The 26,681-nt window shown below is 46.7% G+C and overlaps 1 protein-coding gene across 1 annotated transcript in view; it reads right to left on the bottom strand.

The window, feature by feature from the left end:
- LOC119432459 (solute carrier organic anion transporter family member 4A1-like) overlaps nt 1–26,681 on the bottom strand; it is a 48,896-nt gene that overhangs the window by 16,072 nt on the left and 6,143 nt on the right. The window contains exons 3-8 of the mRNA XM_049658243.1: nt 23,566–23,762; nt 19,399–19,498; nt 14,095–14,375; nt 12,658–12,747; nt 2,766–2,958; nt 465–606 (exon numbers count right to left, since the gene is read on the bottom strand). Of these exons, the coding sequence (XP_049514200.1) occupies nt 465–606; nt 2,766–2,958; nt 12,658–12,747; nt 14,095–14,375; nt 19,399–19,498; nt 23,566–23,762 (1,003 nt within the window). The remainder of the gene's footprint in view (nt 1–464; nt 607–2,765; nt 2,959–12,657; nt 12,748–14,094; nt 14,376–19,398; nt 19,499–23,565; nt 23,763–26,681) is intronic.

Here is a 26,681-nt window from a genome sequence, read left to right as displayed (position 1 = left end):
TCAGAGCTATTTATGTGGACATTTGCTGTCTAAATGCAAACTGAAAATCATATCAGACATATTCATTCCCAAAGATCTTGTTAATTTATATATAAATAACTTTTTAGACCCTTTTATATTAGCGGAGGTATCGAGATTGCTTGAAAGTTAGGCAAATTTGATGTGGCACCCCCTTTGTGGATGAAAGTAATTTTTAATACATGCACTTTTTCAAGAAAAGCTGCTCTACATTGCAAAATGTTATAAAAGTGCATCACATGTGGGTACTACTGGTCATTTCCATTCTGTCCGACCAGCTTCCTGGTAGCACCCCTAGAGCACTGGCACGAGCTTTCCATCTGGATAACTTTTGCACGAAACTCTTCGCCAACCTCTGCTTCGTTGTTCCGAAAATGGCAGTACGTAATGTTCCCACCCCGGGCCGGTTCCCTGACGGCGCGCACTTCGTGTAGCTGAGTACTGACCGTGGTCGATGCCTCGACGAACGGGGACTCGTTGCGGCAGCCAGCAAGGCACGGTGACAGGTACATCTTCGAGTCTCGACCGCAGATGGGATTGAAGCTGAGCGGGCACATGCAGTCGCTGCTGCACTTGGGCGTGAGTACACTGCGGCGAAGAGGAGGAGGGCGGCGGCAGCGTGACGGCGTGCTCGCGCAACGCTCGTTATAGACCACGGCCTCTGAGATCCGGCGACACGCGCTAACATGTCTCGAAGGCTATATATAGAGCACAAAGTCTCCTTGAAAAAATTACTAGATGAAACTCTCGCAGTGATTTGTTCAGCTGTCATGTTTTTTTTTAACTACTATGAATCTGTCTAACCTTCTTCGAGTTTTGTATAGTAACTTTTGTTGGAAGCTCATTGGCAATTTCGCATCCGCCTTGGCAGTAGTGAGCCTGCGGCCCCAAGAAAATTTTGATCCCGTGCCCCGTAAGCCTGCTATGCAGAAAAAGAAAGGCATGTTGTCAAGGTCCTCGACATATGAGACACCCTTTCTATGTTTCTAAATAAAAGGAATGCGTGTCATGCCTCAATCACAGACATTTATAACTTCCCATGCCGCAAAATGAATTTGTATACTTGTGATTAGCTGCAAAGGAAAACTGTTCAAGAAACGACGCGATTATGTTTTGCCGTGTTATTGTGGCACGCCATTGCCTTTATCGCCCGCTACATATCTGTGGAGAACACCGCAAGATTACAAGGGCGTCTGCTTGTAAAATGGCGAAGCGATCTGTACTCGATAACAATCTTCTGTAGAAATCAATCAGATAGTTTCCTACATAAATTACCGGATACAACTGTGGGAAAGATGGTTATTGCGTGGATTAGTCATATCTTTGTGATTGTGGCTTCAGACGTTCTTGGGACTTTTTTTTACTTTGCGTTATCTGCCTTTATGGGCCCAAATTTTGAACTGTTTTCCTCAACGCACAAGTTAATGAGACACTGTGTTCCGTGCGTTATCACTGCGAATTGTCCAGTTTGCCAAATGACAAAACCGTTTGAAGCCAGAAGAACGAAGTTTAGGCAAATATATCCACTAGTCATCACTATTACGCTGGCAGAACCACCACGCTTGGAGATCCCGTAGAAACTTGCGCCGGAGTTCCCTCCAGCAATTATTCTAAGGAAACTCTATGCAATCGAGGGAAATCTGCAGGAACGGAGGCGGAACTCCTGCGCATGCGTCAATGCGCCAAATAGTCGGGCGATTCCACACAGCGCTTTGTGTTTCGGTGCCTCGGCGCCGATGCTGATTCAGCGTATCTTGCTACTTCCACAGTTTCGGATTTGCCGAAACGCGGGAAAGCAAAACGAAAACAAAAAAAAGAGTTCAAATTTAACGCACAGTGGTGTATCTCAATTTTCTTCAAAAGCGAAATTGGCACGATCTGAATGGCAATTCGGACGAACTGGTTAAGCATTGCGAAATGTTTTGCGCTTACGGACACGGACACAGATAGCGCTTTACGTGTACTGTACCCCAAATTTCTGTGTCTGTGAGTGCAAAACGTTTCATATTGGTTCAGTGAAGATATTAGCGTTTAATGTTTTCCTAGCGAAAAGAAATACAACCACGATATTTTCGAATTTATATTGTTTACTGTAAATGAAGGCCCTGGACCTCCAAACCTCGAAAAATACTGACAAGCCTCAAAGCGCCCTAAATAATTTATTATAAATCGTTTTCTACGAATAGGTTCGGGTTTCGTTACCCATAAGGCATACGTGTTGTGACGTCATCACGTAGAAGGTGATCACGTGAGAACAAGCCATGGCGACGTTTAAGCACTCGCTCCTGTTGATTCATTGCATGGCACACGTGGCAACACAGCGGACGACCGACCGAGCCGGAGAGAGTGCGAAGATGTCGCGATGCTCGGTTCCCACGTGGCCACCTTCTACGCCATGACGTCACAACACATACACCTCCTAGGAAACGAAACCGGAACTCATTCTCAGAAAGCATTTTTTGCGTATACCCATGTTATGCCAGTATGTTTCCGAGATTTCGAGGTCTGTGACCTTTAGAAGAGATAGAAAATGAAAAGCCCAGCATATCCCGTCAGCACTTCTTTTAGACAAACGCGAATGATACCAGCGGTCCTAGTTAGGATCGTAGAATGAAACTGCAAGACTAATTTCCGGACCGCTGTCATGAGTGTTTTCCTAACTTTCCCTTCGTTGCCACAGGAATATGTCCACGAGTATCGGGGCCCCTGCCTCGCGCAGTGCTCGCGGAGGGATACGGCGCACTCACATCTTGTTCGCCATGTCGATGCCCTCGAATCGCATGTCCGGGCAGGAGATGAGCAGCGCGTAGAAGACGAACCAGTTGAACACCGAGACGGCAATGCACATGCGTATGATGTTGTGGCAGCTCAGGTTCAGCTTGGAGACCACGTAGCCACCCAGAAAGCATCCCAGACAGGCGCTCGGAGCCCCGATCATGCCTGCAAACGCCGTGACAGCGCCTTTGTCGACTGCGCTCATCGTTTGTACCCGTGCTTTCGAAAACGCCGTACAATAAGTGTCCTCTTCCATTCACATTCATTTTTCTTTATAGGCTCACAAGTTTCCGCGGTGGTGGTGGTTGTGGTGGTAGTGGTGTCACGCTGAAAAGTGGGCCGATCCTGGCGATAGTGCAGAAAGGGTCCAAGCTCATTGGCACATACGAGGGACAAAAAAGAAAGAGAGGAAGAGAAATAGAAAGAGAGAAGGAAAGGTAGAGAGAAAGAAATAAAGAGAGCGAGAAAGAAATATATAGAGAGAGAAAGAGAGAAAGAAAGAAAATCCCCACGAAGGTTGAGAGAACTACAGACAGAAACGAAGATATAGAAAAAAAGAGAGAGGGAGAGAAAGAAAGAAATAGCGAAAGAAAAAAAAAACATAGAAAGAGAAAGAAAGACAGAGAGAGAAAGAAAAATAGAGAGAGAGAGAGATAGAGTGAGAGAGAGAAAGAAGGAAAACCACCATGAAGGTCAGATAAACACATGATAAGCTTCGCTTATCCCCATTTTCTCGACAGGGGAAAGGCTCGTGATTTTTTGTATACTCTATTCCCTTCAGAAGCAAAACAATCCGGTTCATTGAATCTCAGTTTTAGAAGTTTCGCCCACCTTCCCAGCCGCTGAAAGCGTACTGCAACAGAAAAGATTAATAATTTTTATCCTTCAGCACATTTTGTAAAGATTAAAAAGTGTTCCCTCCAGGGTTTGAACTTTCTACAAAATGTCACATATGAGAACGTCAGTTAATAGAAGTCCATCAAACCTGGAAAGCACCCATCTAGCCACTTGAAGAATATTCCTGATGCTGATGTAAAACATTGTCAAAAACAATTGAAAGACTGAACCAGCTACACGAGAACGTACTGCCACCATGAGCAAACATCTTCACGTCTACCGTTCAGCGCTTTTCACAAAAACACTGGCCATACTATTTCAACTTACTGCAAAGGTCCCGCACATGCATCTCAAACATGTTTCAAATGTAGGTATTTTCTTCAGTGCATTTGATTTTGAGGCATCATCTTGTCATGAGCAATTGTGCACCCAGCGCCTGAAGGTATTATTAGAAAATAGAGTCAATTTTTTGCAAAGTTCCAAATTACGCTTCTTGTTAAGAGCCTAGTATAGTGAACTTTATGATGCGACCGAACAAAGGACAAGGAAATATGAAACTTACAACAGCGCAACATTTACCACTATAGATGCACGTGAAACATGAGGGAAACATGTACGCAACAAGATCGCGTATTCATCAGTTCAGAAAACGAAAACGGTATTCAACAGAACAATAAAAAGCAATCAACTTTTATTTTTTCTCTTTTTTTGCGAACATCTTCAAGAAAGATTTATTTGTCAGTGCAGCGTCGTTTTCTTTTTTCTTTATACGTCTCCTTTCTCCCTTTACAAAACGTACCCAAACCATTTGCTTTCTGCGGTGGCCGAGAAGTTGCCAAAAGTCGTCAAACGAGGGGGCACGCCTAAAAAAAGCCGGCAGATCCCACGCCCTGGGGGAATCGATGTTATGCGAAGCAGAATGCTTGGAGCCGACCAAGTTAACGACCATGAGAGCACCAAGACGCAGGTGGCTGTTTCATGGCCTGGATGACACGCATGTCATGACATTGATGTCATGACCTATCAAGTCATTTCAACTTTCGGAACCCATACAATGGTTTCTAAGTGTTAATCATTTTTCGCTAAGTCATTGTCGTTTTCGCTGAGTCGTGCTCACGACTATGACTTCTACCATTATTCTTCAGTGCTTCCTTCACTTAGTACTCATGTCCGAACCCATTCCAGTTACATACCAAGTTAACGAAACGACCATGACAGCAACAAGACGAAGGCGTCTGTTCCATGACCTACATGGCACACATGTCATGATATTCATGTCATGACCTATAATTTATGTTCGTGATACATTCTTCTCACACCATGCTATCTATATTTGGTACCTACCAAGGAGGTTAAAAAAATGTGGGAGTGGAGCTGCCGTCTCAAAAGTGAAGCCGGACCGTCGCCATCTTACCATAGGCAAGCAATAACGTTAGGAAATAGCGGGGAACATACGACGCGCTTTATTCCCGCTCCATGCTGTTTTAGGTGGATAATTTAGCCGTGCAAATATCGTTGCACGTCTTCCTTTCCGTCACTGGTTTCAAAAGAAAGCCTTAAGTTATTTTCAAATTTTATGGCACATCATGATATCAATACACAGCCAAAGGTAATATTTTAAGCGAAAGGTTCGATCTTTTAATTTCAAATTAGCCTAGCATTTGCAATAACTGACCAAAAGGACGTGGGCTGCTAGCAGATTTCAGCTGTCACGGCCCTCTTTCAGAGTAGAAGTATGGGCAAACTGTGGCTTCACCTGTGCTGGGAAGAAACTGCGGGGGCTGCTGTCACTCCAGATATTTTTTAAACCTCATTTGTACCTACCAAGTTAACGAAACGACTATGGGAGCACCAAGACGTATGCGGCTAAACAGACAGACAGACAGACAGACAGACAGACAGACAGACAGACAGACAGACAGACAGACAGACAGACAGACAGACAGACAGACAGACAGACAGACAGACGGACAGACAGACAGACAGACAGACAGACAGACGGACGGACGGACGGACGGACGGACGGACGGACGGACGGACGGACGGACGGACGGACGGACGGACGGACGGACGGACGGACGGACGGACGGACGGACGGGACGGGACGGGACGGGACGGGACGGGACGGGACGGACGGGACGGACGGGACGGACGGGACGGGACGGGACGGGACGGGACGGACGGACGGGACGGACGGGACGGACGGGACGGACGGACGGACGGACGGACGGACGGACGGACGGACGGACGGACGGACGGACGGACGGACGGACAGACAGACAGACAGACAGACAGACAGACAGACAGACAGACAGACAGACAGACAGACAGACAGACAGACAGACAGACAGACAGACAGACAGACAGACAGACAGACAGACAGACAGACAGACAGACAGACAGACAGACAGACAGACAGACAGACAGACAGACAGACAGACAGACAGACACGGCTACATTCGTAAATTGCAATATGGGCCATCAGGTAATTAGTTACAAATTTAATTAGTGATTTTTTTAATTATTCGATTAAGCATTTCAATTTCTTGTGCAAATAATGTCCGCCTCTTCGAGTAGACCAGCTCATGAACTACAATTGGGCTATCTGCCACAGGCAACCTTAAATAAATTTTGAAAGTGTTTGCTGAAACACCCTGTATATATCCAGGGTGACTAAAGTGAGCACAGAGCTTCTACCTATCTTGACAAAATCAGGTGGCACTCAAAAAGGCGAATTCCTTGTCAGTTAGGGCTATAGATGGCTCACTTACGCACATATTAGCACGCTTTTTGCTATGGAAGGCCTCGGTTATTTCACGTGGTATTTTGTTTCTATGAGTAAACACAATTATCGTATCAGAATCGACAAGTTTACAATGACAGCTTTTGCAATGGTTGGCTACGTCTAAGTGGTTATTTTCGTTGAGTGAATTTTGATGCGCTTTTAGACGAGTATTAACACACCGTCCGGCCTGGCTTATTTAAACATTAACGCAAGTCAATGGCAACATGTACACTACACCAACTTTGCATTTTACAAGCTTGGAATTTTCTTTTAAGACGGAGACACACTTAGTCTTGTTAGTTTGCTCAATCTTTATGGACACCGCTTGACATAATCGTTGCAGCTTGTCAGGCACTGAAAACGACGTCAACATTAAACCCGCTGGCAACGTTCGTTAGTCTGGGAAAAGTGGTGCGCACAGGGCACGACAGTAATGTGTATTCTTTGTGTGCCATCTCTGCTTTCAGACTGCTCTGTTGGACAATTTCAACCAACCTAATAATTTATTCAGCCGCTCTACAAATAACGTGGTCAGGCAATCCTACCGATTTTAGTCTTCTGATTAGGCGTGAAAATACCAGGTTCATTGTGTGAAAGCACGATTTGAACAAAGAGGCCCTAAAACAAGACACTGCCATTCCACTTTTGACAATTTTTGAATGGCCTCAGCTGTAGTGAAGAATTGGTTTTACTGATCTAGGGCTATACATCAAGCAAGTTGCAGTGTTAGGTCGAGGAATTGCAATTCAATGTGTCCTGCTACCTCGTGGGTAAAATTGAGGCCCAATCCACATTCTCGGAACACTTTTAAAGCGTTAACAACACTGCAGCCACGTTCTGCTTTATCATATATACCAAAATAATCATCGACGAATCGGAAAACCTTTTTAACTATGCCTAGTAAGCCATTATGAATGTTTCTATCCACTCTGACAAGGAAAATATCGCTACCAACTCGCCCAGCTTTCAGTACTTTTACAATAGATAGATAGATAGATAGATAGATAGATAGATAGATAGATAGATAGATAGATAGATAGATAGATAGATAGATAGATAGATAGATAGATAGATAGATAGATAGATAGATAGATAGATAGATAGATAGATAGATAGATAGATAGATAGATAGATAGATAGATAGATACTGTCAAAATGGCAAATGTACGCCAATGCAGCATTTAAAAAGTTAGTTCTAGTTTTGCTCACTGAATCAAAAGAAGACCTCAAAAACTACGAAATGGCAAAAACCTTCGTGGATCATGCATACTTTCTTCTGCTTTACCTTGTCTGCGTCTTCCTGGATTAAAATGCTTGAAATATGGGATGACGTGCCGGATTAAATATCATCCCTTTCGTTTTGCACACTGAGCCTTATGCTTGCGTTAGATGAGCAGTTGCTATTACGTTTAATAGAGCACTTGGGCTATTCCTGGGGCCTAAAGTGAACTGCCAGAGGTGGGAACCGCATTTAGAACTTGGCTCCAACAGCAACCGTCCACGGGTGGTTCGTTCCTCGATCCAGTGCCACTTATTGCTATAACTTTTGAGGTATGCTGTTTAATGCTGGCGGCGAAAGTTTATTTTATTGCGATAGCAATTATATGGACACTCAAAAGCAGATTTCTGCCGTCGGCGTCGCCGTCGCCGTCGCCGTCGCCGTCGCCGTCGCCGTGAGGTTCCGTATGACGTCATTTGGAGATGAAATCGTCGCCGCGCGCCGAACGCTGTATGTGCGAGTGAAAGGGCGCGAGGGGCGCGTCTTTCACGGGGAGTGAACGCACGGCGGAGAACAAACGCGCGTTCTGCGCCGTGATCGCTTAAGGGCTGCAGAAGTAGGCGTCTCTTTTCTCCTTTACAATCACCATATATGTAGAGCAAACGCGCCTTCTTCGGACGCGCGAGAGGCCGTGGGGGAGGGGGAGGGAAGGGAGGCGACGTTTAGCTGCGGCACCAAGTGCCTATTTATATCAGAGGCTCCAGCAACAGTCACCAACGCCGCACGCATTTTGAGCTAACGCGCGCAAAACGCCGATGGCGTCGACAACAGTTCTGCGTGTTGTTGCTACCAAAGCCGCTCACCTTACTTCGTATGACATTGCTGTGTTGCTATCGCATTCATTGCTTCGCCCTTAGGGCGAAACTGTGACATTTTTTAACAGCGAAGCTGTTTTCGCCAAGAGCAGGCGAAGAGCCGCCGTATACATAATCAATTTACACGGCTTCCAAATAATGCAGCGACCTCTTGTTGTACCGATCCAACCGACCAATCTAGCTTGCCACCACCAAGTGAAAACGTGACCCGCATTGTGCACCGCGAACTCGAAGCAGCGTTTCCTGTCTCGCCTCAACAGACGTCATCGACCAACACTACTGAGGCGATATCGCTGATCCAGTCCGTGGTTCGCCAGGAAATCGCTAATATGGGTCTCCCCAGCGCCTGCTCCTTGAGTCGTCCTGACACCGGTCCTGCTCCTATGTCTCGGTCCTATCGCAGTCCACCCTACAGTGCCCGTTATTCCTACAATGCCCGGAATCCATCGGACTGGCGTACACATAATGACAGTCCTATCTGTGTCTGCTGCGTCCGAATCGGCCAGAGTTTGCCGTCACTGCCGTAGCTGTTGGCCATTCCCGCCTCGAAACACTTTCTGGAATTCAAGTTCGCCTCGCAGTTCTTCACTCCGTCGCTGATACGACGCTTCCGACGCCGCAGCTCTACTCACCGCTATACTCGCTCGCCCTCGTCTCAACGTCGCCAGCCACGTCCGCCCCAGCTTCACCGCTCGCCCTCGCAGACATACCAAGGATCATCCCATTCGGAAAACTAGGCAATGCGACACCTCGGGGTAGTGCTGCAATGTAGGATTTACCGCAAAATCCTCCTTTGACGCTGTTTACGAGATATAACCTTCTCGACGTCCACGTTCATGGCACACCCGTCACAGCACTCATAGATACCAGAGCGCACATATCGATTATGACAGCCGCTTTCGGCGTCATTTACGGATTACGCCTGCCATTACTCGGATCATACGAATCGCCAACGGCAGCACGGTGGCCCTGGTCGGACTGTGTACTGCACGTGTGAGTATTTCCGGCTGCCATATTGTCGTCCTTTTCACTGTGCTTGACCAACACCTCCATGACCTCATACTAGGCCTAGACTTCCTCTCTGCCCATTCAGCGAGCGCTGAATGGGCAGAGAGGAAGTTCAACTTTTCTCCATTTAGAGAGGAAGTTCAGAGAGGAAGTTCAACTATTGTGCGTCTTGGCCTGCCTCTGCTGGACCATTCTCCGACACCTCAGACACCTCACAAAATTCGCCTAAGACCGATTGATTGTGTTCCCGTTCCGCCACAGGCTTTGACATACATCTAAATGGCGCCATCTACGCCAGTTCCCGATGGTGATTATATCTCCGCTCCTATAACTGCCATCGTTCTCAGCCACAACGTTACTGTCCCGCACACAATACTGAGAGTCACAGACAATCGCACGTATCTCCCTGTAGTGAAGTTCAGGCTCACAAAGCAAATTCTGCCTAAAGATATAACCCTGGCTACGATCACTGGTTCAGATGTTCACTGCGTTGAGACTTATGCCATCAACGCTTCCTGTGAACCTTTCTGGTCTGCCATTTGTACTGACCACGACATTATCAATATGATCGCCCCGAATCTCACACCTGTGGAGGCTGAACAGCTCTGCAGTTTATTGTTTTCGTACAGGAAAGGACATATTCGACCTGAACAACCGTCCCTTAGGCCAGACGTCACTTGTCAAACACCGTATACATACAGGCGATAATCCTCCCATCCATCGGTGACCCTACCGAGTTTCATCTTCGGAGCGCCAAGCCAAGATGCTCGCGAAAGACATCATTCAGCCGTCGTCAAGACCCTGGGCGTCACCTGTTGTCCTGATCAAAAATAAGGACGGCACATGGAGATTCTGCGTCGACTGCCGGCACCTCAATTGCATCACGAAGAAGGACGTCTACCCACTACCTCGTATTGATGACGTTCTTGATTGCCTATACGGGGCACAGTATTTTTCGTCCATCGACCTACGGTCCGGATATGGGCAAGTCGCTGTGGTTTGGATTTCCTTGGCCCTGTCCGCGAGTTCAGCTCCGGCAACAGTTGTATCGCTGTGGCTACTGATTACGCGACGCGCTAAACCATCACTTGGGCGCTTCTCACGAGCTGCGCGACTGACGTAACCGATTTCCTACTCCGGGGTATCATTTTATTCCATGCCGCCCCGCGACAGCTCCTTACCGACCGTGGCCACACTTTCCTCTCCCAAGTCATCGCCGATATCCTACGCTCCTGTTCTACCAAGTCCAAACTAGCTACCTCATATCATCCCCAGACCAACGGCCTTACTAAGCGACTTAGTCGGACCATCACTGACATGCTGTCGAAATACGTTTCACCCGACCACAAGGACAGGGATGTTGCGCTACCCTATGTCACGTTCGCCTATAATTCGTCACGCCACGATACTACTCGGTATTACCCCTTTTAGTTGCTCTTCGCTCGGGACCCTGTCATGGACGCGGTACCATTGGATGCTTCGCTCCCCTTGGTAACGCATTCGGGGACCATCGCCCACGCTGACCATGCGCGCAAGCTTGCCCGTACTCGTATGTTGGCATCACAGGAAACTCAAAAGCACGCTTGTAATTTTATTTATTTAACAATACTGCCGATCTCACAAGAGACCATAGCAGGGAGGGCATACATATGAATTCGAAAGACGTACGATCAAATAATTTGTACAATGCAAAACGCTGAAGTATTCACTACATGAAGATCAGTAGTAACAATGGGACAAGTAGCAATGCGACAAATCACGACATGGCTACAAATTAGGACAATTACAATGGTAGGGTGTGAAATGATGCAATCAGGTTATTGAAACACAAAATCCGGGTACAGGTTATAATAAAAAATTACAGAAATTGCTCAGCCTGTACATCCATTTCCACCATAGTTAGGAACATATCTAAAGATGAGGCGTTAGTAATGCAAGGATTATTTGAACCATAATATGTTATACGGATAAAGCGAACTCGCTGCGCTCATAGCGCATAGGCACCTGTCGTCCGTCGCCGCTGTTCTGCTGCATTGCGGTTCAAGGCAGCCTTGGGCAGACTGACAGGCAAGGTGCATTGTATGCTTAATATAGTTTTTTTCTGGTGATGCCGGGCCTCCCTTTACCTCCGCTCCTGTCGAATAGCTTTCATTCTCTTCCTGGTCGTTCAACTGGAGGGCTCAGCTGCTTTGTCACGATAACAAAAGGGGAAAGGTAGAAGGAAGGGAATGAACCTTAAAAAGAAAACTACGTTCTTCGAAGCATGCTCTTTCTTCCACAAAGAACTACTAACCGGCCTCTTTTGCAGAAGAGGTGGCACAATGAAGTTAGTCGGGAACACGCTCTATTAACTCATATCACGCTGATGTCTTGTTTATATTGTTCGCTGCCTCATGTTCTGCCTTAGCTCTTCTAAGGCAGTACTCTGCGAGTCATGCTAACAGTGTGCGCACACGTCACAGTGCTTGCCCTTATCCCGAAAAGCTGCGAAGGTGGCGCCCTCCTGTCGTCGTTCACTGGTCGCCGATACAAAGCAATTCACCGGCCAAGCCAAGTTGCTGAAATAATTATTTGGACGACACTTCGTCTGGGTTGGAAAAAACAATTATGTTGGAAACAAAAAATATCCGAGGACACTTAAGTGCTTCTTACGAATTGTGAATGCGGAAGCGAAAGCATTATGTCCAATCGAAAGACGATGAGAGATCCTTCGAGTTATGAACTCGCGGGCAGGCGAGCGCGCTGACACGCGGCGATGCCCTCTCCCCTCACGCCGCACCTTCCGCGCTAGTGCGGCAGCAGGTGTGCCCATTCGCCCGCTCTGCCCTGTGGCGTCGCAGCCAATGAGAATTCAGGCGCCGTTTCGCTGCTGCAGACGCCAGACACCGGCTCTTCACTCAATGACCGCTTTCACGCTTTCGCATCAAAAATAGAACGCTGACCAAAGATGTAGTCAAAGGGGTTGACGTTTCCGCTTCCGTACGGAAGCCTCGTTTACAAAAGTCAAGGAGTGAAAAAAGCCTGAATCCGCAATGTAAGCCCCTTTTGCAACACTCCTTTGGCCGGAACTGAGTTCTTGCATTCCTAATATGAAGTCATGTTGCTCGTAGTATCGCAGAAAAACTATTGATTGCACTCACCAAGCAGGAGCGCCGCTCCGGACGAAGTCATGCCGAACTGGCTTTCGAACAGCTTGGTGACGAAGTTCGAGTAACCAGAGCCAATCATCACTGCAGGAAAAATGTGCGACTCTTTGTACATTTTGACAACACGTGAACAAGGGCAACATAAGAAAACGGAAAACGTAGCCTTGTTGTTTGCAAAATAACGCTAGATATGTCCGTCATCTATACTTTATTTAAGGGGCCACTGATCTTAACTTACCACCATAAAGCCCTATTAATATTAACACTCTTTCGCTGGATTCGTCGCTTAATAGGGCTCTGCGGAAATTCTGGAGCATAGGAAGCAAACGTTGCCAATCGCTAAACAATGCTGCCGCGAGAACCCGAATCCAGTCAGGTTCGTATAGGTCTCATGCACTGTACGTTTCAGCATGAAATTACACTATATGATATTCGCCGCAAAACCAATATCGCAGTATTGTAAACTGCATTTGATCGGGTATCTGAAGCAGACAATTAAGACATTAAGTTTACAGCTTCAATGATGCTGATACGTTATTTTTTTTTTTGTTATGTAGAGTGTAAATAAATAACCGACTCCGTAAAAAAGGTAGATTTCAACTTTTTTTTAATGTCACAAACCTAATAAAATAGATTGTAATTCATCTCGAGCAAAACAAGTTCTCCGTTCCCACGCATTTAGATAGCAAATCCCGACGTAAAGCCTCCTTTAAGACTACAAACGCAAGTCACGGGCTATAGGATGTGCTTTAATGTGAAAGGGGGTACACAAAAGCACAGTGTATAAGAGTGCTGTTGCATTCTTCCGCCATTGAAATGCAGTGGCCACGGCCGGAAAGGCAAAGCACTAGGCTGTGCTCGACCAGCAGAGCACCAAACACCAATGCGCCACCCCGTCGGGTGGCTTTTGCTCGAACAAGAGTCTCAACTAAGCATAGCTCGGCATGCACACTTACGAGTACACTGAGTGGATACGCTAGAGTGCGTTAGTGGACACTCACAATGGATAGAGCGTAAGTGGGTCACGAAGGGTATTAGTGCACGTCAGTACGAACAGGAGTACGAATTAAAGTCAAACAAGAGCACGAATGACAGTCGGTGACAGTAACATTTAGTTGGCGATAGTATGAGCATGAGTGACAGTAAGTGAGTGCCAGTGGACGTAACTGTATACGTGAGCAAGTGCAAGCAAATGAACGCCACTATGAACGCGACAGCCGGTTAGTGTGAATGGAAGTGACTATGAACGGCAAGTGAGTGTTGGCGAGTATGATCCAGTGGTCGTGAGTAGGAACGTGAGCGCCGTCGAGTGTGAGCGCATATGAGTGTGCGTGATTACATAGCTTGCGAAAATATTGGCGATTTAGTACAGGCGAAAACCGGATCGTACTGGCGACCTATGGAACCGGCTGCCTCTCGAGCTCGACTCACACTCGACGGTGGAGGCCAGGCTGACGAACAGGAACGTGTGGTTCTGCAGCAGGTAAAACACGGCTTTGGGCATGTCGCCGAGGCGCACCTCCACCGAGTCACCCTTGAAAGCGCGCGAGTCCACCTCGTACGACTTCTGGACGTGGACGTTCGCTGCCCCCGCAAGTTTCTTTGGGAAGCCAAACGTCGGCAAGCTGATAATCAGCGCCGAGAAGCCGGCAATCACGAAGCCGATCCACCAGGCGCCGACCCACACGTTGCTCGACGGCGACAGGCCGATGCTGCGCAAGAAGCAACAGCGCATCTCGATATTACAAAATGCGACATAGATGTTATTGGTCAATGGTGGCCGAACGAGGCACGCCTCGGGTGGGAGCCACAGAAGCGCTGTCGTAAGCTCAGGTCATCAAGAACCACAGCTATTCATCGCGCTACCCTGACATGTAATGTAGTAGTAGTGGTTTATTAAGGAAAATAACGCCTATTTATGCTGCCCAGTATGGAGAACGGCGCAGCGTCAAGGGAAGGGGAAGTGAGAGATAAAGATATGAGGAAGGGAATAGAAGGAGAAGCATTACTGCCCACATAATATTGAGGCGCAGACCTCGTCAAACCTCCCCTCTTTTTCGTTGTGTTCAGGGACGCCTGCACCTAGGGATGCCTCAGTCTAGACACTAGCATCGTTTACATTAATGCGACGGTAGCGTGTAGCATTTCTTTGCGCATCACGGTAACGCTATGCGACAGCGTTTACATGGGGCGCATTCTCCCCCGCTCAAAGAAAGCCCGAGCCCGTCTCCGGTGATTGGCGTTCCGCCGGTGAGTGCATCCCGCGAGACGACTTACTCCATCTCAAACTCTACCCTCTCCTGCGGCAATAATGTGATGCGTCTTCCTAGCACATTACCGCCGTTTACATAGATGCGATGCACTAGAAATGCGATGCGATGCGCCACTTGTCGCATTCACGTGAACGTCGCTAATACGACATTCCTCGTTAGACGATGTTAATTATTTTGAGTCTCTTTATTCCTTCGTGTGAATCAACGTCTTCTTTTGGACATCGTTGCGAGATATTCTCCTCAAGTATGAATTTTGCTTCAGTGACAAAGCCAGTGAGGTGGATGTAGGCGAGGCAGGTGCCTCAGTGTTACGTGGCTGGCAGGAATAGCTATGTGGGTATTATGATGCATGCATGAACATTTAGTGTGTGAAAATACTTAACAGAGCTCCACTCAGCCGAACTTTTCATGTGTATGCGAAGGCACCACAAGAACCATTATTGTTTTCGTTAGGTTGAACAAAAGCAAACCCGAAAAGAGAGATATAAACACGCGATGAACAGTAGCAAAAAGAAGATAACTGCTCTAAGAAATCAGAACAGAATAAGCAATGCTATAAAACAGACTTAATAGTTATGTATCCCTTCCTTACCCTGTAGTATTATTGAAATAAAAGCTCGAAGTTCTGTGCTTAGCGTAAGAAACGTTTTCTCCTTGGTAGCAAAACTTTTCACGCACTGCTGCACACGTGCATTTATTAGTAAATTGGGCAACCCATAAACTTGGCATTTTGTAGCGGTAACAGGCTCTCGAGCGAAGAAATTCCCAGTGCTTGTTTCAGCCTAAAGTGTTCTTTTGTTTCCAGTTACACTAGCTTCTGAAGAAAAAAGTTCTTCCCGCGCAGCAAGCATACGTGACAAAATTTTGTAGTGTGGCGTCGTAGCATATTTGAGTTACGGAGCCTCAGATGAACCAAAAATATTGTGCTCCTACCATGATTCAGAGTGCGAAGGGCAGCCATATAGAGGCGCTTCTTTAATTCCAGTAGCCATTATCCAGATCGTTCACGGAATCCCGACTCGATGGTTTGTCATCAAAAATGAAACTCAAGACCTTCTTTTGTAGAAAAAAATCACCGACGATTACAATACTCCCTAATGCGGACTTTGTGCGTTTCTCTACACGTGTTTTCATTTCGCGATATATTGAGGCATCGCAGCTATCACCGCTCCGACTGGCAGAGACACGACGCGCGGCGCTATATATAGACCGGCCATACCGGCAACTGCAGCTGATGTAACCGTAATGTCTACCAGGAAACGCTTGCGGCGAACGCCATACGCCAAGACGAGTTTTCTGGTTCTTTTTTTTTCTTTCCTCCGTATGGCCGGTACCGCCGCTGCCGCGGATGCGCCGACGCGAGCGACATCTGGTGATGCTTCAAGGTGGCTTTCTCCACCTTCCGTCTCATGCTTCCTCCTTCGCGGTCCTCCTCGCTCTCTTCGCTCTCAAGACCTTTCATCCTCCCCTGCGCTCCGCGTTCACTCTTTCATCGTTCACTGTGTTTGGTTCGCTCATTTACTCCGAGGGACAACGCCAAGGGACACCGAGGTACGTCGACGCTCAACGCAGCAACGGGCGCCTAAAAGCTGCCCTCTGAAATGAAATCATTCACGGTGAGATCCAAAACCGTACCCAATTGTTGGTGAGTCAGTTGTTCTAAGCACTGCACCACTGTATGCAACCGTTTTTTTTTAATTTATATTGTTACAAGCCACAGACAAACATTGGATCAATACAGCATTAAGAATAAGTTTTAAGCTGTGTTGTTCGGCTGTCGAGTGACAGTATCATGGAGAGCAGTTCCATTGCGAGCAACTGATACATACGTTTTCAGAATATCGTTCTCACAACTTTCATGCACAAGATTTCGCGCAATTTCTACTTGTTCTACACTAAATGCCCGCAGACAGACTGCGAACCCAAATCGCGATTTGCCTCGGTGCCTCTAAGCGCTGCGGCTTGCATGATGCCATCCCTCTCAGACGAACGTTTATACCATGCATGCATGCCTCAGAATAAACATAAAGACGGTATGTGCGATCTGTGAGTGGCAATTCTGTCCTAGCGTTTCTCGGGAGTACATGTTAAAACAGCATTCTCTTGCAGCACTTCAAAAATACGTCCTCAACGGTCTCATGCTTCACAAAGAGAAAGAGTTGGCGCACCAAGGAAGGGATATGCCCACCTACTTCATACAGGAATTTACTGGCAACGTCTCTGGGTGCAACTTTAGAAACTATGTCTTGACTCAGGCAGGAACCCTTACTCCTTTTAGTCTTTGAATCACATCTCGCCTATAGCCTCCAACGCAAAACAAGTTTATCAATACTTCAAGAAAGATTAAATTGACTAAATATTTATTTAACGATCTGCACGTCACAATTTGCAAGTATTCTATTGAAAATAGAGTCCTCAAAAGCTATTATGCAGCAATTACTTCACACAAAAAGCACTCGATGAATACCGCAATCTCTTGAAGACACTACAGAGTTGGATAAAGTGCCGGACAGGCATGTCTGAATATTTTTTTTTTTTTACAAAGACCTACTGTGATCTCTAAAGAAAGCAAAATAGTAACAATGCGTAGCAAGCGGGGGTGGATAGGGGCTAGACCAATATCCTTCAACAAGCAGGAAGGATCCTTTCAAGGAATCCTCCCGTCCGGCAATTGCCAAAGAAGAACACAGAAGTTTATGACTTTTGTATGTTAATGCGATGGCCACAAATAATCTGTAACAAATACCATAGTTGGCGAACACGAAAACGCGATATTGAGGCACGTGCAAAATCAAGAGTTCCTGGCTTGCCTACTTCTCTGTCAAAAAGCGAACTTTCCGAGTCTTCACCATCCTCAAATATTTGCTGCCGCTTTACTGTCTAGCGGTTACACCGAGACGCATTCTAGGTGTCCGTGTGCAGTATGCCCTGAACAACAACCCTCAAACTACTGAACACCACTGACAAAATCGAAGGATAATGCAAGCTCGAGCCCGTGGAACGAGGTAATCAGACGCCCTACTTCGCGAGTGCAACGCGTAGGTCCTGAATCTGCCATTGCAAGCCTTGGGACAGTACGCGCGACAGTAAAAAGTCAGATTTCTTTCTGTATGCGCCACATTTCTTTCGACACGAATAGTAGGCGTTGAACCCTTGACGATGGGTCTTCTGATAACTGAGTAGTCTCTACACGTCATAACATAGTGTCAAGGCATTTTAACAGCGGAGCTGTTTAAGCTCTTGGTTAGGCCGCATAGTGCGAACTAAAATGTGCTCCTGGCGATGACGTCACCGCGCGTTGCCTAGCAACGCCTCGCCCAGTTGGTGCGAGGCGTTGCTATGCAACGCACGTGACATCATTGCTCGGCGAGGTTACCATCCTCTCCCAGGTTTCCCTCGCCACAGCATGAGGCGCAGCCGACGTATCCGGCGTTCATCGGCGTGCCCCCGCTACGCTGTACCCCCGCTGCAGCCGACGTCGAGACGCGACATGCTTCAGTTTCGCGCCGGCCTCGTCACACAGAATGGACCGCATCCGTGTCTCGTCGAGCAAGATGGTTTCGGTGGATAGTGGCGATTATGGAAGGCGCGAAAACCGACCCCTTTCTAGTCGAACGTGTGCGCCGCGCCGCCTAGACGCACGCGCATTTTATGCGAAACTAGGAGTTTCAGGATGATACGAAACTGCGAACTCGCTGAACGTGCCGCAACCAGTGTCCATCAGTCCATCTTGCTCGACGAGACGCGGATGCGGTCCATTCTGGGTGACGAGGCCGGCACGAAATGCAGCATGTCGCATCTCGACGCAGGCTGCAGCCGGGGCTCGCCGACGAACGCCGGATACTGTCGGTCCGCGTCAACGCTACGTCGGACTATAAAATGGCCTTTAGAAGGCTGAGCGCCAACCCAGAGTATCGTCCCGATATTCCGGGTCGGCTAAGTTTGGCTACGAACCAGCCAAGCTAAATCAAGTTAAGTAAAGTAAAGTAAAGTTAGAGCTAAGGAAGGGCCACCAGCTTCCATGTTTGCCCCATTCTTCGCACCACTTAGTGCGAAGCTGCCCATAATTTTTTTTTAGTCACAGTGTTAGCGTCGTGAACTGCATTGTTGCAACCTATTCATCTGAGGAAACGCGAGTGTCTCTCCGCCATCGCTTGAAATGCGAACATCGAGGTGCGTTTTTTTTTTTCTTTTGCGCTACCTAGCGAGTAGCAAAGGGCCCAAAAGGTACATCACAAATTCCGATACGTCAGAAACACGTCATAGTTGGTCGCACATCTTCGCGTCCATTGCTCTACGCTAGGCTGCGCAAAAACCATCGCACGCACCCCGATGTTCACGTTTCAATGGTTGAGTAGAGTGTCATCTCGTTCTCTCTCAGAAGCGAATAATGTCTGCTAAATACCGCTATCTATCCACCAGCGGAATTCAGCATTAGCAATAATCATACAGCTATATTCACCTAGAGGCGTCTACCGTGACGTCAGTGTAGATTCCGAGAAACGTGCCCCCCAAGATAAAGCCGGCCGCTGGCCCCATGATGGCTGCGGTGTAGTAGATGCCTGCAAAGGGCCCAATCAATTCGCTGCAATCAAATCCTGTTAGGACGAACTGGTTCTTGTGCTAAAGCTTGTCGAATGTATCAAACAACTCGACATATCCCAACCCATGTATAACAAGCTTTTATACCATGGGTTCGGTGTTTTACTCCGTGTACACGGAGTAAAACAAAGCTGCGTGACAGTGTTGAGTCACCTCCTCATGACCTGGCCCTCCCAGCAGCATGCATGTAACCCAGCAAACCTGGAGGACATAGATCCTCCTGTTTCATCATCAGCCTATATTTATGTCCACTGCAGGACGAAGACCTCTGCCTGCAATTTCCAATGACCCCTGTCTTGCGCTACCTGATTCCAACTTGCGCCTGCAAATTTCCTAACTTCATCACCCCACCTAGTTTCCTGCCGTCCTCGACTGCGCTTCCCTTCTCTTGGTATACATTCTGTAACTCTTATGGTCCACCGGTTATCTATCCAACGCTTTAAATGGCCTGCCAACCTCCATTTTTTCTCTTAAAGCCAATTAGAGTATCGGCTATCCCCGGTGGCTCTCTGATCCACACCGCTCTCTTCCTATCGCTTAACGTTAGGCCAAACATTTTTCGTTCCATCGCTCTTTGTGCGGTCCTTAACTTGTTGTCTAGCTTCTCTGTTAACATCCATGTTTCAGCCCCATTGGTTAGCACCGGTAGAATGCAATGAGTGTAAACTTTCCTTTTCAACGACAGTGGTAAGCTCCCAGTCAGGATTTGGTAACGCCTGCCGTATGTACTCCAACCCAATTTTATTCTGTAAATTTCCTTGTCATGATCAGGGTCCCCTGTGAGTAATTGACCTAGATAAACATACTCCTTTACAGACTCTAGAGGCTGACTGGCGATCCTGAATTCTTGCTTTCTTGCCAGGCTATTGTACATTATCTTTGTCTTCTGCACATTAATCTTCAACCCAATTCTTACACTTTCTCGATTAAGGTCCTCAATCATTTGTTGTAAGTTGTCCCCATTGTTGCTGAATAGGACAATGTCATCTGCAAACCGAAGGTTGCTGAGATATTCATCGTCGATCCTCTCTCCTAATCCTTCCCACCAGTCTAAGAGCTTGAATACTTCTTCTAAGCATGTAGTGAATAGCATTGGAGAGATTGTCTCCTTGCCTGACCCCTTTCTTGACACGTAGCTTTCTACTTTTCTTGTGGAGAACCAAGGTAGGAGTGGAATCTTTGTAGATATTTGCCAAGATATTCATGTATGCCTCCTGTACTCCTTAATTACGCAATGCCTCTATGACTGCTGGTATATCTACTGAATCAAATGCATTTTCATAATCTATGAAATCTATATAGAGAAGTTGATTGTACTCCGCAAATTTCTCGATTACCTGATTGATGACATGGATATGATTCATCGTACAGGTTCCCTTCCTGAATCCATAGCCTGTTCTTTTGGAAATTATCTTGGTGAATAATTTATACCGTACCGAAAGCAAGCTAATGGGTCTGTAATTTTTCAATTCTTTAACGTCTCTCTTCTTATGGATTAGTATAGTGTTGGCCTTCTTGCAGCTTTATGGTACCCTTGATGTCGTGAGGCATTGCGCATAAAGGGCCGCAAGCTTTTCAAGCATGATATCTCCTCCATCTTTGATTAAATCGACTGTTATTCCATCTTCTCCAGCAGCTTTTCGCCTGATCATGTATTGCAAGGCCCTGTTACTTTACTGACAGTTATACAAGGAGCCTCTTTATCCTGTTCATCACTACTTCTAATGAAAATAGCTTGGCTGCTCAGGGCACTGTACAGGTCAGTATAGATTTCTTCCACTGCTTTTAATATCAAAATTGCTGATGATATTACCCTGCTTATCTCTTGCCTTGTCCTATGCCAACTGTTCTTCTCACTGATTTCATGCTCCATCCATACTTTACGGCTTCCTCAATCTTTCCCACATTATGATTTCGAATATCTCTTACTTTATACTTGTTGATCAGTTTTGACAGTTCAGCGAATTCTATATAATCTCTGGAGTTTAACACTTTCATGTTTTGTCGTTTCTTTATTAGGTCCTTTGTTACTTTGGAGCGCTTACCTACTGGTTGCCTTAGTGCCTTACCTCCCACTTCAATGGCTGCTTCTGAGATCAGCCTGGTTATGATTTCATTCATTACCTCTATGTTGTCTTCATCTACCTCTTCCAAAGCTGCATTTTTGTTTGCGAGCACCAGCCTGAATTGGTCTGCTTTTACCCTTACTGCGTCTAGGTTGGTCTGTTTCTTTTTGACTAATTTTACTCTTTCTCTATTCAAATTCAGTGAAATTCTAGACCTCACTAACCTATGGCCACTGCACTTTACCCTACCTAACACTTCTACATCCTGCACTATGCTGGGATAGGCAGAGAGTATGAAATCTATTTCATATCTTGTTTCTCCATTAGGGCCTTTCCTGGTCCACTTCTTGTTGATGCGCTTCTTGAAGACGGCATTCATTATTCGCAGCCTATTCCTTTCCGCGAATTCTACCAACATCTCTACTCTAGTGTTCTAGAATCGATGTCATAGTTGCCAATTGCTCGCTGACCAGCCTGCTTTTTCCCCACGTTTGCAATGAACTCGCCCATGACTACAGTATGCTGAGTTTGAACCTTTCTCATCGCTAATTCAACAGCTTCATAAAACTATTCTATTTCTTCATCATCGTGACTGGAGGTTGAGTCGTAGACTAGTACTACCTTCATTATATACCCCCTATGCAGCTTTATTACGGCGACTGCTATCCTCTTAGTAAGGCTGTAGAAATCACAAATGTTGTCCGCTATGTCCCTATGGACTACGAATCCCCTTCCGAATTCTCTCTTATCTGGAATACCTCTGTAGAAGAGGACATGGCCGTTAGTCAGCGCTGTATAAGCCTCACCAGTTCTTCTAGCCTCACTATATAAGGTCAATAATATCCCAGGCAAGGCCTGATAATTCCTCAACTAGCCGTGCTAAGCTAGCCTAACTCGAGAGGGTGCGCGTGTTGAACGTTGCCAGGTTCAGTTTCCAGTGGTGGCCTGTCCTGATCCAGAGGTTCTTAGCTACCTCTGCCGCGTCACATTCCCTGACCACCGCCTCGGTCAGGTGCTCCGCAGCCGCTGAGACTGAGGGCCATGGGATAATTGCAAGAGTCACGAGGGAAGTAGTCGCCAAATACTGCACCAGGAAGGCCAATTCCTGTTCTGGTGAGGGAGTTACATTGTTCAAGCTTAGTGGGCCTTCCCAATTTTGTTGCACCTGCACTAGTATAGCCCCACTAGCTCTCGGCAATTTTTGTTTGCCGGTGTCAGGCTCTACCATGGCTGAAAATGTAGTGGACTGGAGGAGGACTCGAACTTACGACCTTCCGATTAGAAGTCCGGTGTTCTGCTTCCGCTCCACGCCACCACATCGGTCTGTTTACACCCGTCTTATAACAACGTTCTCGGTTACCTCCGATCATTCTGCCAAGCATGGTCATTTGCATAATCAGTAAGAAACATGTGTCAAAAGCATGCGCGGGACAAGAAAAAGAAATTGTGTAGGCCCTCGGAGTTGAATATCTCCAATGTAGTGTTCATTTCTAAAAGATTTATTTTGCAAGTAAATTGATTTAAAATGTTTCTGCTTGTTGGGTAGAGAGGGTAATTTGCTTTACAGGGGTTCTTTTACTGCGTTTCAAGATCCATCTAAAAACTGCTTCGTAAATTCATAACTTCATGTCTGTTTTATTATCGTATTAGAATACTTTCGTTCCGATAATTTCATCTCTTAATGGACTCATGTATTGTCCATGCGATTATTCCTTGATTTTCTGCAACTTCGCATTCTTTGCTATATCGGTGATTTTCATTTCATGCAACTTTTATCGATGGTCCCGGTACAACCGCTGACTATGGGAGCCTTGTCTGCCTATATGTATGTACAAATGTAACGTTCTTAAAATATAATAAACATTTGATTGATTGAATGAGTGATCGATTGATTGATTGATTGATTAATTGATTGCATGACCATCAACAGCGGTTGAACAGCCCAGCGCATGCAACCGTACCGATATACCAGGTGGACTTCTGGTGCGAGAGGTTGTCGTCCAAGTAGGCCACTGAGAGCGTGTAGAATGGTACCGTGGCACACCCATGCACCAAGTTGGCGATCATGAAAATGAAGCGGTAGTTTCGAAGAGTGCTACTTGGCTGGAACGGAGGTCCGCTCGCGAACGGGCACAGGTCCTTCAACGGCCGGCTGTACCTGGGGTCCAACGACCAGTGAAGAGCATTCGAATCCCAGGGTACTTCGGTAAATTCATCATCGGCCTATATAATAATGCCCACTGCGGGACGAAGGCCTCTCCTTGAGATTCCCCCCAATTACCTCGGTCTTGCGCCAGCCGACCCCAACTCATGCTTGCAAATTTCCTCATTTCATCCTTAACAAAATTCTCAGCTGCCCTCGACTGAGCTTCCTTTCTCTAGGCACCCATTCTCTAACTATAATAGAAACTCGCTTATACGCCCCATGCATTACGTGGCCTGCCTATACCTTCATTTTTTTCTCTTAATGTCAGCTCCAAGCATTGTAACGTCATTAAAGGTTGTGGTAAAGATGCTAGCTATCACACAGCGTTTTCTGGCATGACCAACGCTCCGACGGGCATAGAAGTGATTGTTCTGTGAGTGTCCTAGAATATCTTGACCTTGTGCGTTCCTTGTACAAAAGATCCTATTTCACCATCCATATTATCAACCTATTGTCATTATTGTACCAAATAAAAGCCCATGTTCCTGAAATATATACAAAGTCAGAATAACCGATTGCTTGGTCTGATTAAACGATGAACTTTGAAGCTTTTTGTACTTTATCGTAACATAGCGCTAAACAAACAAATAAAGATCACCTATTTTTGTTTTTCTTTTCTTTTCGCACTCATACTTTCAAGCAAATATTTCTCAGCCGGACTTTGGAATACGTTTTCCGAGGCTTCCTACACTTCTTTTACAGTGCAATAGAAGATATTTAAAAACAATGAGTGCACAAATTGTTATTGTGGTTCTCAGGAAGGCATTATCTGAAGACGAGTCAGTCACGATGATAATACCGATAACTTTTTCACCGAGAGATGAGTCATACACGTAGAAGATCATGTACAAACAAGTTTTAGCAAATTATGTACCATGCAGGCATTGCTCGCACGAACTGCAACAGGGCCACTATTCCTGTAGTCAACGGTCATTCGCCGTGAAAGGAGGCACTAGTTTTGCCGATATAGCTAGGGTTTTGCGTTTTAACGCGAAAGCATTATATGTCCCATTACGCGAAAATCCATCGGCTTGAGCGAAAAATGGTAGCAAAAATGGCCGACGGCGCAAGTAGTAAGAACACTTCAAAGAATGCTCGGATTGACCTCATATTTCTCAATGAAGTCTCTGTAAATGAAGTGAAGTAGTGGCTTTCAGAAGAACCACATATGTGGTACATTTCGGTCTGGGTGGAAATCTAACCCGGGCCTCCGGGGTGCGAGACGAGCGTGCTTTGCCGCCGCCACGGTGGCTCCACGGTTCCGGCTGACTAAAGGTGTGCCTAGTAAGTGCGTTCATGAGTGCGTTCATGCGTGCAATGAGCGCGTTCATGACGTTCCGAGGTCTGCAAACGGTATAATGCTTTCGCATTCCCACACGTAAGCAGTCTTAAGTGTCTATGCCGAATTTTTTGTCTTCAACCGAAAAAAATAATGTCGCAGTTTCGCCCGAAGGGCGAAGCATCAGTTGCGATAGCAAATTAGTAGAGAGCTATAAGGAGTAGGGATAGTAGTTTTATCGGCCTGCATAAACTTGACACATTCGCTTACTAACTGAATTAACAAGCGTGGTGTCAGCGCGCACAAGCAAACAGGAATAGACTAGATGACCGCAGACAACTACTGTCAAAACGGGGGCGTGGGGAAGCGCGGCCGCCGCAGCGAGCGAAGGTTCGTGCGGTCCATCTCTTCAACAGAAACTAAGCGGCGTACGCACAGCGCATACAAAGGTCAGAGCCGTGTGGAGATCGCTTTCAAGATACGGTGCGCGCGACAACACCGACAGCCGGCACAGGCGCAAAGTATAAGAACGCATTTGTTGGCAGAGTAGAAGCGCCCCCCCCCCCCTCCCTGCCTTCCGCGCTGCGTTCCCGCTTTACTCCTCTCGCATGGGAGATTGCGTCGCCAGTTACCCTAGCGCCCGGTTGCAAGATAAGCATTTGGTGCCGCAGCACAGCGTGCCCCGCCCCTCCCTCCCCCCCCCTCTCCCATACCCCCACGGCCTTTCGCGCGACGGAAGTCGCGTTTTCTCTCCGCTGTGCGTTCGCTCTCCGTGAAGGCGCGCGTCCCCCGCGTCCTTTCACTCGCACATACGGCGCGCGGCGACGATTTTATCGCCCTTGGACTTTATACGGAGCCTCACGATGACGGCGACGACGACGGCGACGGCAGAAATCCGTTTCAAGTGTCCATATAATTGCTATCGCAATAAAATAATGAGAAAAATACGCCGAATGTATGTACGAATGGGTAAATTCGTAGTACATTCGGCGTACTCGAACTCGAGCAGTCCCGAAAAATTACCCGTAGAAAAAAGCCGTAAACGTTCACCTGTAAATATATATTGGCCGAAAAAAAAAGCCTGGTGAAAATAAAAAAAGCGCCAAAGTTCTGGGATTAGTGCTGCTACCCGGTACGCGCCGGTGCGTAATCTCATGGTATTTTTCGTATTTCGCGGGGGCTTGCTATTTTCGCCGGAAAAAAATCAACACCCAATGTGTACCTTGCTAAAGACGTCTCATTTTGATGTCTGTTACGTATCTCTAAAACTCCCTAGTTGACATCTTGACAATTAGAACAATTAAAGGTTAGCTACATACGTTTAATTAACAGTCAGGAACAGGTGGTTTCTCCACAAGCATTCGAAAAACATGCACTTGGTCTTACTGGCGTAGAACGTGAAGGAAAATGTTACAAGAGAGCATGACGTCGGGCAGCTAGCCTTGGCAAGCCAACCTCCTTTCCATCGGCCCTCCTCTCCTTCTGGGCCACTTTGTGCGTTGCCTTTTGTGAAATAGGCCCTCCATGGTTGACATACCTTCCAAGGCACTGTTTGGTTTGTGATAGCTCTTAATGACGCCGTCGGCGTGATC

Source organism: Dermacentor silvarum, chromosome 11 (assembly GCF_013339745.2).
Source record: "Dermacentor silvarum isolate Dsil-2018 chromosome 11, BIME_Dsil_1.4, whole genome shotgun sequence".
Classification (NCBI taxonomy): Eukaryota; Metazoa; Arthropoda; class Arachnida; order Ixodida; family Ixodidae; genus Dermacentor; species Dermacentor silvarum.
This window is presented reverse-complemented; position numbering and strand designations above follow the sequence as displayed.